The following is a 13,267-nucleotide window of genomic DNA, read 5'->3' on the forward strand; positions in this document are numbered from 1 at the left end:
CACATGATCAAGTCGGCTTCATCCCTGGGATGCAAGGCTGGTTCAATATACGCAAACCAATAAATGTAATCCAGCATATAAACAGAACCAAAGACAAAAACTACATGATTATCTCAATAGATGCAGAAAAGGCCTTTGACAAAATTCAACAATCCTTCATGCTAAAAACTCTCAATTAATTAGGTATTGATGGGACGTATCTCAAAATAATAAGAGCTATCTATGACAAACCCACAGCCAATATCATACTGAATGGGCAAAAACTGGAAGCATTCCCTTTGAAAACTGGCACAAGACAGGGATGCCCTCTCTCACCACTCCTATTCAACATAGTGTTGGAAGTTCTGGCCAGGGCAATCAGGCAGGAGAAGGAAATAAAGGGTATTCAATTAGGAAAAGAGGAAGTCAAATTGTCCCTGTTTGCAGATGACATGATTGTATATCTAGAAAACCCCACTGTCTCAGCCCAAAATCTCCTTAAGCTGATAAGCAACTTCAGCAAAGTCTCAGGATACAAAATCAATGTACAAAAATCAGAAGCATTCTTATACACCAACAACAGACAGAGCCAAATCATGAGTGAACTCCCATTCACAACTGCTTCAAAGAGAATAAAATACCTAGGAATCCAACTTACAAGGCATGTGAAGGACCTCTTCAAGGAGAACTACAAACCACTGCTCAAGGAAATCAAAGAGGATACAAACAAATGGAACATTCCATGCTCATGGGTAGGAAGAATCAATATCGTGAAAATGGCCATACTGCCCAAGGTAATTTACAGATTCAATGCCATCCCCATCAAGCTACCAATGACTTTCTTCACAGAATTGGAAAAAACTACTTTAAACTTCATATGGAACCAAAAAAGAGCCCGCATCGCCAAGTCAATCCTAAGCCAAAAGAACAAAGCTGGAGGCATCACACTACCTGACTTCAAACTATACTACAAGGCTACAGTAACCAAAACAGCATGGTACTGGTACCAAAACAGAGATATAGATCAATGGAACAGAACAGAGCCCTCAGAAATAACGTCGCATATCTATAACCATCTGATCTTTGAGAAACCTGAGAAAAACAAGCAATGGGGAAAGGATTCCCTATTTAATAAATGGTGCTGGGAAAACTGGCTAGCCATATGTAGAAAGCTGAAACTGGATCCCTTCCTTACACCTTACACAAAAATCAACTCAAGATGGAGTAAAGACTTAAACATTAGACCTAAAACCATAAAAACCCTAGAAGAAAACCTAGGCATTACCATTCAGGACATAGGCATGGGCAAGGACTTCATGTCTAAAACACCAAAAGCAATGGCAACAAAAGCCAAAATTGACAAATGGGATCTAATTCAACTAAAGAGCTTCTGCACAGCAAAAGAAACTACCACCATAGTGAACAGGCAACCTACAAAATGGGAGAAAATTTTTGCAACCTACTCATCTGACAAAGGGCTAATATCCAGAATCTACAATGAAGTCAAACAAATTTACAAGAAAAAAAAAACATCAAAAAGTGGGCAAAGGCCATGAACAGACACTTCTCAAAAGAAGACATTTATGCAGCCAAAAGACACATGAAAAAATGCTCACCATTACTGGCCATCAGAGAAATGCAAATCAAAACCACAATGAGACACCATCTCACACCAGTTAGAATGCAATCATTAAAAAGTCAGGAAACAACTGGTGCTGGAGAGGATGTGGAGAAATAGGAACACTTTTACACTGTTGGTGGAACTGTAAACTAGTTCAACCACTGTGGAAGTCAGTGTGGCGATTCCTCAGGGATCTAGAACTAGAAATACCATTTGACCCAGCCATCCCATTACTGGGTATATACCCAAAGGATTATAAATCATGCTGCTATAAAGACACGTGCACACGTATGTTTATTGCGGCACTATTCACAATAGCAAAGACTTAGAACCAACCCAAATGTCCAACAATGATAGACTGGATTAAGAAAATGTGGCACATATACACCATGGAATACTATGCAGCCATAAAAAATGATGAGTTCATGTCCTTTGTAGGGACATGGATGAAATTGGAAATCATCATTCTCAGTAAACTATCGCAAGAACAAAAACCCAAACACCGCATATTCTCACTCATAGGTGGGAATTGAACAATGAGAACACATGGACACAGGAAGGGGAACATCACACTCTGGGGACTATTGTGGGGTGGGGGGAGCGGGGAGGGAGAGCATTGGGAGATATACCTAGTGTTAGATGACGAGTTAGTGGGTGCAGCGCACCAGCATGGCACATGTATACATATGTAACTAACCTGCACATTGTGCACATGTACCTTAAAACTTAAAGTATAATAATAATAAAAATAAATAAATAAATAAATAAAAAGAAAATGTAAGATCAAGTGGAGACACATAATTGAAGACATAAAGAAAGCAGAACTCGTTTTGTCTTTGAAATGAGTATTCCACACCTGTTTTAGTGTTTGTTTGGTTGTTGTTTTTTCCTATTGAAACTGTAAGCTTTTCTTACATTGCAGTCATAAACTGTAGAAAAGTAAGGAGACTTTTGCTTTATTATCTGCACTTATGTTTTCTTCTTTCACAGAGTAAATTCACCTGGAATACTGAATTTCAGGCATGGGGTCCAAAGATATAAAGAGAAATGAGAGCCAGGCAACAATCACCAGCTTTCACCTGCATAATCTAAATATAAACTGTTTGGTGATGAGCAACATTCTAAAAATTGAGTCTGGGCTCTAGAAAAAGAAAAAGTGATTATATAATATCCCCAATGGATATTAGGAAAATTACCCTTAATTTCTAATTCCTTGAAAAGCAACCTCTTGGAAGATTCTACATTCACAGTAGGTAGTGCTGTCATAATGCAATATCCAAAGATTTGTCATCATAAAACATTGACATTGGAAATTTTTATGTGTAAATTCTATTATTTAATTTAAATCTATCCTCATGAAATCTTAAATTATTGCATTTTTTTATTTATTAACATCTGTTTCTCTTGTAAATGTTTATGTGATTAGAAAATTCTTGAGGAGGGAAAAGTAATCTATCCACCTGTCAGACCAAAAGAGTGACTAAATATCTCAGAAAACAAAGGATAGATTAAACTGTCCACCTCTACTTTGCTTTAATTTGATCTTGTCTTAAAGTCACAGAACTAAGATGGATCTCTTAATTATTTATACAAACAAAAGTGGCTTCTTTAATTTTTAAAAAGGCATAACTAACCACATAATTGCTCTCTCTTGTTTTTCTTTTAGACTTGAAAATATATTCCAAACTAAACTACTTTTTTATCTGTTGTTTTTCAATACTTTCTTGATCATTTATTCTTAAAACCTATTTATATTTCTGGAATAAATGTTACTCCTAATACTAACAAACATGCCTTTTATTTTCATAACACTATGTACATTTTATAAGATATGTCAATATCTCATGGAAGGAAGCATAATATTTTTGGAGTTAAAAAGTACTTTGAAGCCAAACAGGTCTATATTCACATCCCAGTTTACAATAAATTTACTTTCCTCAACCCATAAAATTAAAGTAACAACCCGTATCTTCAAAGATTTAGGAAAGCGCATTAGTTCTCTATTGCTGCTGTAACAACCAAAAACTTGGTGGCTTAGAGCCACATCCTTTTATTATTTACAGTTTCCGTGAGTCAGAAAGCCTAGGCACAGTGTTGCTCAATTAGGTTTCTCAGTTAGGGTCTCTCAGGATGGAGCTCAAGGTATCAATAGGGCTTATGTCATTCTGGAAGCTCAGGGGAAAATTCATTTTCAAGGTCATTCAGGTTGCTGGAAGGATTCACCTGCAGGATAAGATCCCATTTCCTTACTGACTGACAGTGGGAACTGCCCATAAGGTCTCTCCCATCCCTGCAGAGAGCCCCCTCCATCTCAGAACCAGTGATGGCATGTTCATTTCTTACCCTCAGAGTCTCTCTGGATTTCACTTCTGCTGCATCTCTCTGACCCCAACCAGAAATAATTCTATGCTCATGCAACTATATTCAATAGTTCATTCACCTAGCCAATTCATGATAATCTATTTTAAAGTCTCAAACTTTAAGCATACCATTGAAGTCCCTTTTGCCATGTAATATAACATATTCATACATTCCAGGGATTAGAATCTGGATATCTGGAAGGAGGGGTGGGGCAGGGGACCATTCTGCCTACCACAATAAGCCAATGAAAGGCAATGTTGCCTGAAATAGTAGGAGCATCTAAAATATAGTAAATGCACAATTAATTGTTGCCATGCTAAGAAGGAGGACGATAATGATTTGCTCAGCTGTTTCCTACATCTTCTGGACCTCTGTTTCCTTTTCTGTAAAATTAAGATTATATTTACTGCTACACCTAATGTTGTTTGAGGACTAGTTAAGACGGTGTATCTAAAGTACCTGATGGAATGTTTAGTGCACACCAGGTACCCGGTGACTGTTAATCTTGTGAAAGAGGCTGTGAGCTGGTCACGAAAGTCTTCCAGAGGAATATATGACTGTCCAGGTAAGTTACACTTGCCAGCCTTCCTGCTGTTAGCTATGGCCATGTGATGAACTTTTATCTAAAATAATCTTAGTGGAAGTGATCTGTGACAATTCCACACCAAGCCCATGCATGCTTTCATGCACGTGTCTTTATACTTTTTCCCCAATTATAGTGGCATGGCCCACACAAACCTGGAAAACCACATGTTGAAAATGGCAGAGTAGACATCAGCTTGGATTCCCAAATGACTGTGTGGAGCCAATTGGGACTATCTTCCCTGGACAGTTATGTTAATGAGTGACAAACTTCTGTTTTATTTAAGCAACGATATTTGGCGTTTCTTTGCCTCATAGTTTGCTTACTCAAACCCTTCATCCCTTCCCAATTTTAGCTTTATCACAAACCTTGACTATATGCAGTGTGATTTTGCAGTGGAGATGACTATGACCCTTATAGGATGATCCTGATCCCCCACACAGTCCAGCTGTCTTCACCATGTAGCTAACATTCAATGTTCTTTGCTATAGCTGCTGGGATTGTGTTCGAAGTTCCTATTTCAGACAGTCTGCTCTTCAAGCTCTCCTGTTCCCATCACAATTTTAGTCCTCATTACACACATGGAGCAGAAGAAACACAGAGAATTTCTGAAGTGCTGTTAGGCTGTTCTTCAGTTATTATGAAGCCTTTGATGTGTGCAGAGGTGTGGCTTTAATTCCTAACAACCGAATAACTTCAAAGGGGGAAAAGCTTGAAAGGGGATACTGAGGAAGACCTTTGTTATTTTTTAAGGGACAACCTTCCTAGTGGTATTTTTCTCCACGGATGATTCTTTGTCACCCAAAACCATGGGAGGAATATAAATAATACCTCCCAGTGTGTTGACAGTAACTTCATAGATCAGAAAACGCTGTGGAAATAGGTCAGACCAAAAATATATAGTGGTAAGTACTGACTGTGATGCTAGACTGCCCAGTGTTTGTCAACTGGGGAGTGCAACCAGTCAAGCCAGGGTGGTCACTGAGACCAAAAAGAGAAATGCAAATAGTGTGGTTATTGTCCTTGTGGTTACATTGCAAAGGTGTCCCTTAGAGGAGCAAGAAGCCATAGACCCTATCCTGCAGAGCAATGGTTTTCAAGCATGTTTTAATTCTGACCAACAGTAAGAAATACATTCTGCATGTACTCCCAATACACACACAAGAGCAGGTACACATATTTATACAAAATTGAAACATTTTTCAAAATAATACTTATACTTACTATTCTGATTTTTTAAATGTTCCTCTAAAGTGGTTTCATAACCTGGTAATGAGTTGTAGCCCATTTTTACTGTAAACAAAATGTTCATTCTGTGATAATCTAGCAAAATGCTAGAGCCTGAGTATCTGTAAATAGAATATATAAAACCAGAAGGAAATTCCAAAGTGACAGAGGACAAAGACAAAGAAGGAAGGCAATGACTTCCTTAGAGCCTTTAATTTGCAGCTATAAATCTTCTTTACCAGTATCTTGCAAAAAGCAAATGAAATCTTCATTAAAAAGAAGTATTGGAAGTACTGATGATATACAACCAGATGTATAGTACACACACACATACACACACCTCTGTGCATTATGTGACTATGTACCATGTGTGTTGGTTAAAAAATTGTTTACAGTTAGTTATTTATGTTGTTACTAGTTAATCTTCGTTTTCCAAGTACAAGAGTTTAGAACATCTCAGAAATTTTAAGGCAAGCACACCTGGATCAGGTGGGCCCAGTCAGCCATTCGGGCATGTAGCACCTGATTGGTTATTTTCAAAGAACCAGATACTACAAAATGAAAAACAACAGAAGTTATTTCTATTTGGGTGAGTCAATCATATAGAATTCTATGATTTAAATGTTGAAAGAGCTCATAGAGATATGGCCCACCACTCCATTATTTTGTAGATGAAGAGATGATATGCTAAAGCCCACCACAATTCATTGACAGCTGGTAGAGTGACAGAGGCAGAACCACAAGCCCTAATCTCCAGACTTTGGACTAGTGAACTTTGTACAACACCTGGCTGCCCCACCTTTAGCTCAATGGTTCATAAACTGTAGCAAAATCTACAATTATTTCAACTTTCTTATGGCTCTGGATTTAACCGTTAAGATGACAGGAAAAAAAAAATCCTGGTTTATGCAAGTGTTGGTAAGGACTACAAGAAAGACTAGACTTGAAAAAAGTGATTAAAATGGAAAATTCCCAAAGAAAGAGGCAGACGGTTGCAAACTCTAAACATTCATAACTAAACCAGTGCTTCTTAGATTTTAATAAGCATAAAAATCCCACCATTAGAGTGTTAGGTGTGGATTTGGGGGCCCCAACTTGAGTTTCTGATTCAGTAAGTGTGGGGTGGTGCCTGGGAATATGCCTTCTCATCGGCACCACAGGCAATCTGACTAAGGGCAAAGGTGCTCCACACTACACCCTCATCCCAGCCTCAAACACCTCAGCTTTGTGAAAGATGGCAGGTTAGAGTCACAGTGCAAAAGGCCACTGGATCAAATACCAAAGCACTGTGACTAACAGGTGACTTTATGATGAATCACAATGTTTGTAGTTCAGGAGGATGTCACAGTCAAATCTCAAGCTTAGTGGATTCATCACCATGTGTGGAGGCAGAAACTACTTCCACTCTTATCTTCCGTACTGCATAACTGCCAGGTGCATAAGTCATATTATTATTTTCATTGTCATTAATCTGTACACTCTGTTCTGAATCTATATCATGCTTTACAGTTCTCATTAGTTAACTCTTAATGAACTCTAGTATGTTGGTGTTATTCCCACCCTCGTTTTCTTATCAGAACACAAGAAGAGGCTTAAAGGCAATGGCTGCCTCTATAAATGTTCTGAGTGATTTAAGCTAAAGCAAGAAATGCCATTGGAACATTGCACAATCAGGGCCATTTGTTCTAGGAGTTCAACCATCTAAGTTTCAACAAATATATCAGATCAACTACTTGGTGATGGGAAATTCTGATTCTCCCTTCCCTACCCCCTGCTACATGCAAAACTCCCAAATCAACTCCTAAACTGCATGACAGATTTAGCCCGTTTTTTCCAAAGATTATGGGGACAGTTTGTGGGACAGCTGGTCCTAGAACTCTGGACACTGTCAAAACTGATGCAGTAGTGATTGGCTGTTGTCAGGACCAAGTTGATGGGTCATTAGTCCAAGCTATGCTGGTAAATCACATGCATTTCTTAGCGCTAAATAGATCCCATTACTCCCTTGTTAATCACTTTCACATTTGAGAATTTTCACACATCACAGAGACACATTTGTTTGCCAGGTATGAATAAAGAGTCCTTTATAAACTGTGCTGCTGTCTGCAAATGCTGAGATACAGCAAATCCTTTCCAGGGTGTTTGAAAAGATGAGTTTTTCAAATTTGAATTGTGTGTTAATTATTACTGGATTTGAGCCCCCATCTATATATTCTGTAGCAATTGCCTGTGGCTGCTATAAACACATCTAATTTACCATTTATTTTTAATGATACTAAATTTTCATATTTGCTGTCAACATAGAAATCCCCTCTGGTGAATCTACTCTATTAGTATTATATTAAAAACAGATTTCCTTGATTAACAAAAAAAACTAGGGCCTCTCCAGCTTTAAGTAAAAAAAAAACACCCTTAGAAATTAGGATGAATTATTAATTTGTAACATCTGTGACTGGGTTATGTTACAATGGGAGACTCTCCAGAGATGCAGGCTAAGCAATCTTCTTGAAAATGACTTCATATCTGAACCCCCTGGGGCCACATGGCCAGGCACTGTGTCATCATGGTCTGTCCTTGATAAACTGCTGGATGGGTTGCATGAATTGTAAATGGAAACACTGCTGGTGTCGCTTACACTTAAGGATAAAATGGTCCCTACTCCCTGCTTGACAGATATTAGTTACATTGTATATTGTGATTGACAGAGGCATGAATCTGTCAACAATCAGCCTTGCAGGGTTTTGGGGGTTTTTCTTCCTCCCACTGAGAACAGCTTTATAAAAGCTTAAATTCTATATGTGACTCCTTTACTATTCCTTACCTCCTTTAAATTCCATAAAGCCATCTGGGTTTCAATGAAATTGACCCCCAAAAACTTAAAGAACGTATTTGCTTTGAATTTTAATTCTCTGAAATCTGAAGACGTTTTCACAAAATGCATATCGTTAGAATCCAAGGTACATGTCGTAAAAGCATTATTCATGAAAAGACTTGACTCGTCTTGGACTGGAACCAACCATCTGGGTGATGCCTAAAATGAGTTTTTGAACACATTCCAATATGCCGTTTCCCCCTAGATGTTAAAATAGATAAAGTGCTTCTTAAATACAGTTTTTAAAATGTGTTTTTTGTGGCCTAGAGTGTTCAAGTAGAAAGTGTTTCACAGCCTGACTCAGAGGCTTGCCACCAAAAGGACCAACATACCCTTTCTCTGCTCCATTTCTTAATTATGCATCAGTGACTCCTTTATACTATGAAAACTCTGTAGGGGATTGTGATGTTAATTGTAGAAAATCAAATGCTTCTTGAGTAAGGCAGGTTTGTTTTATAAGATATACTAAAAAGATTAAAATATGTAAATCAAATTTCACTTTACACATGCAAATCCAATTTCCTTTTATACATCTGAAGAGTTTAAACCTTTCTCCATCCCTTAACACAGCATGAGTTGGCTTAAGATTTTTCACCGTAGAAAAAGGCTCTTGGTCTCTGTAGACTGGTGCTCTGACATCTTTTTATTTATTTATGGTGTCAATAATATAAGTACATTCTAATATCTTCTAATGAAATTTATTTTTTACTTCAAAATTTCTTACCACTTCCAAGCAGTCAATGATCTTGGTTAATTTATCTTCAGGTAAATTCTTCAGCAAGGATACACTTCAAAATTAAAAAGAAACCTTCAATTACCTTCCTGAATTAAACTATAAATATACACATATGCAGATTCTAAAATCTTTACATACATTTTAAAAAACTGAATGCACTTTGATTCTTCCAAAGTAAATGTCCAAATAACTGAAAACACATCAATAACTGAATTTCATATACACTGGAAATTATAGATATATAATCACAGACATGTGCCACAGGCAAACAAATGAAAATAGTAAGATACCAGACGGGGGAAAAAATCACATTTTGTCTATTTGGTAAAAATAAATTTACATTTGTGGTTGGTTTTCACAGTGAATCGCATTTGGAAGTTTGTTCTTCTCTACTTCTCAATATCTGTTTTATTAGTTTGTGCGAGGAGCTCTGCTTCCAATGGAGAATCAGATTTTTGTCTAAATCCTTATAATTAAGTAAGGACTGAATCCGGGGTTGGGAGGGAACATGGGAATTGACATTGAAATGATCTCTGATTATTAGTCATACTGTACTGTCTTTTAAAATTAATGATAGCCAGAGGCACGGATGAACTTCAAAAATAACTAAATCAAGCTACAGGCAAAATTATAAACAACACCAAGGGAATGATCACTATACTTCAGAACGCAGATATCCTCAAGGAGAAGAGGAGGAAGAGGCTGGAAAGAACATGGGGAAATACATAAGAACTTCAACAACTGCTCTCTCTTCCCTAGGTTGGGCAGTAGCTTCACGGGTGTGAACGGGTGTTATGATGTCTTATAACTTACATATGTACTATATATCACATAGAATATCACATACTTCATAATAAAAAATGTAAATAAAAAAACATACTGTATATTATGAAACAAAGAGAAATGTATTCCCCTAATATGTCTCACTATAGATGAAATGGTAAAAGAGTCATCAGAACCTGTTATTAACACAGGCTATCATGAAAGTTTTACTTCTGGTCCAAACAGGGATCTATAACATTAGTGAAAATTAACTGTTATAAACCTAGCACCTTTGGAGGTTGGTGGCAAAAGAGATATAAGAAAAAATATTTTCTCTGTCTCCCCTCTCTGAAGGCAAGAATCAGGTTTATCTTGTTAACCACTAAATCAACAATATTTAGTGCCTGCTAATAAGTATTAGTTGAATGAAGGAAACAACAAAAGGAGGGAAGGAAAGAATGAATATTCACTAGTAGAGTATCTGAGCTTTTTCCACTAAGAACATACTAGACTCCAAGGTAATTAACTGCTATGCCTAGTTCACGTTTTATCTCAGACATTCAAATACAACCCAGGCACACTGGTTTTTTTAGGTACCTCTTTTTGGCCCTTACGTAAGTGTGGCTTATCAGCTTTAAATGCTAACCTATGTTGCTCAGTTGGTGGATTTTGAGATCACCTAGATTCAAGTGGGCCCCACAATATGATAGCTAATGCATTGGCTCGCATATAGATAGAGAACCTGCTTGTCATTATTGCAGCTCTCTGCCAGGAGACATTATTGTCTCTGGGAGGACAAATCAGTAAGATTCTAGATGAGAAATCTTATTCAATGTCTATTGAGCCTACACTATAAGCTAAGCACTATATGGCCCTAAAATCATTAGCTTTGAAGGATTCTCATGCTAGAAAAAATTACCATAAGAACTTATAATTTATTTTTGGAAATAATGTAATATATTATTATTAATATTATTACATATCATAGATAACATTTCATTATAGAATGTATTGCAGCTTCAGAAACTTGCAAAACTCCCACTAAAGATACAGAAATTGTTTAAATAAATAACTTATACTTCCAAATAAAGTTTTAATGTGAGACTAGTTTTTTTCACTTACACAGACATTTATTTCCTTATAAATTGATTCATCCAAGGTGTTGAGGTACAGAATAGTTCACAAAATGAGTGTGTTCCAAGTCCCTGTCATCATGACAAGTATAGTAACATTTTTAGCAAGTCAATTTGCTACAAATAATAGTAATTTGGAAGATGGTGTGACTATGCAAATAAGAAAGTCTCAGGTAAAGCAAACAAGCATAGTAAATTTAATTAATTTTAATACAATTCTAAGCAAAGTACTTTTAGAAAGCTTGTCTTTTGGCTAACCACTTTCAAATTTCAAATGCCTTTCAAAGCCAACTGAGCAACCCAATTAATAATTTAGGTTTTTTGCACATTTTTCTATGCTGTACACTATCACTCCATCAATACAAGGGCAAAAACTAGCAGGAGAAGTAAATGAGTATACAAGGATAATAGAAATTAAATACAGTTTTTGGTATGTACTGGCATTTACTGCAAGCAATGTTCCTTTGGTTTAGTCATGCGAAAAATGCGTAAATGGAAGTAGCTACAGTTGAATAATTATTCTGATAAAACCAATATATTCACAATATGGCGACTCCACTGTCTTCACTGTCTCCCAATGTATTACTCTTACCTTCTGAGGAAGTTTCTGTATTGTTCATCTCTAGCTTGGGCTGTTCTCCTCATTATATTCTGGAATACCTCTCGATCTAGTGCCCATGTTTTAACATTGGTAATAGCTTTAGAAAATTCAAGAAAACAATAAAACATTTAGTACAACATTGTGAAAACATTCCAAAATATAAATTGATGGATTTGTTATGTGTTCTTATAAAATGTACTTCTTGGAAAATGCATTATTTAAACATACAAATGAAGGAGATGGCAAAATAAATAGTGAGCAATTTTATAAATCATTTTGGCTTTGAAATACACTATTATTTGGAAATGACTAGCAAAAATTTCCTTTCTAATTATGTTATAGTTAGGATGATATTCAAATTAGTTTGCAATTCCCAATTATGCACTAGATCATCAGGATGTGCTCTAGATTTCTGCTGTGATACAAGAGAAAGGCAGTCAATTTGTAGCTAATCTGGAGAGTGAAGTCACAAACAGATAATTGAAAGTTAAAGCTATCTGTGTGTATGTGTGTGTTTTTATGTGTCTTTTTATGTTGTTCTGACACTGTTGCTAAAGAAGCTACATATTATTTAAGAATCTCTACAGTTACTTTTGTGTAAAATGCCTACAAATTATTTGAAAGAGACTATGAAAGAAAGTTTTTGAGATAATTTTTTTTTACAGTAAAGACTTAAGGGCAAGTATAAAATTTAAAAAGAAAGTGGGCCAGAAGTGGTGGCTCTAAAAAATCTAGATGAAATTGTGGTCGTACAATTTTTTAAAAAAGAGTAACAAAGCCTCTAAAATTGATCAAAACCCAAAGCTCTGGATTACCAAACTTTACATTGGAATCATCTTGATATTCTTGCTAGAAATACAAGATCCCGGGGCTCCATTGCCAGAGACTCTGATTCAGGTTGGGAGTAGAGACCCAAAATCTGCATTTTTATCAAATACCTCAGCAAGGCTAACACATATAACCTAGTCCCAAACACTGAAAAACATCATATCTATGTAATTCAGAAGGAAACCCAAGATTGCCGTAAAGTCAATAAAACATAAATCTAAAGAAAAGCAAATAAAGTAATCCCAAAAGTCATTCATGAAAACTCTAATTACTCTAATTCATATTCCTTTTGATATAGATACATTTTCGTTGGTTTAATTAATTTCTCTGGCTTATAATATGGTCAGAATCTCGTTGAGACTAGCTAGAAAGCAAACACTCTGGATGAGCCAAAGGCATGTGTCTATGTAGTAAAAAGTAAAGTGGCAATTAAAGCAAATATTGGAATCAGTCAGCTTAAAGCCATTGTTTTTGGCAGAACAAACCTTTTTATTTTTATTTTTATTTTTAGTTTAATTTAATTTTAATTTCCAGGATACACGTGCAAGACATGCAGGTTTGTTT

General features: G+C 36.3%; 1 protein-coding gene across 3 annotated transcripts in view; it reads right to left on the reverse strand.

Moving 5' to 3' along the window:
• PRKG2 (protein kinase cGMP-dependent 2) overlaps positions 1 to 13,267 on the reverse strand; it is a 126,921-nt gene that overhangs the window by 70,166 nt on the left and 43,488 nt on the right. For all 3 annotated transcript variants that reach the window (XM_019025079.4, XM_019025078.3, XM_031010232.3), the window contains exons 5-6: positions 11,867 to 11,972; positions 9,368 to 9,431 (exon numbers count right to left, since the gene is read on the reverse strand). In XM_019025079.4, the coding sequence (XP_018880624.1) occupies positions 9,368 to 9,431; positions 11,867 to 11,972 (170 nt within the window). The remainder of the gene's footprint in view (positions 1 to 9,367; positions 9,432 to 11,866; positions 11,973 to 13,267) is intronic.

This window comes from Gorilla gorilla, chromosome 3 (genome assembly GCF_029281585.2).
Source record: "Gorilla gorilla gorilla isolate KB3781 chromosome 3, NHGRI_mGorGor1-v2.1_pri, whole genome shotgun sequence".
Taxonomy (NCBI): Eukaryota; Metazoa; Chordata; class Mammalia; order Primates; family Hominidae; genus Gorilla; species Gorilla gorilla.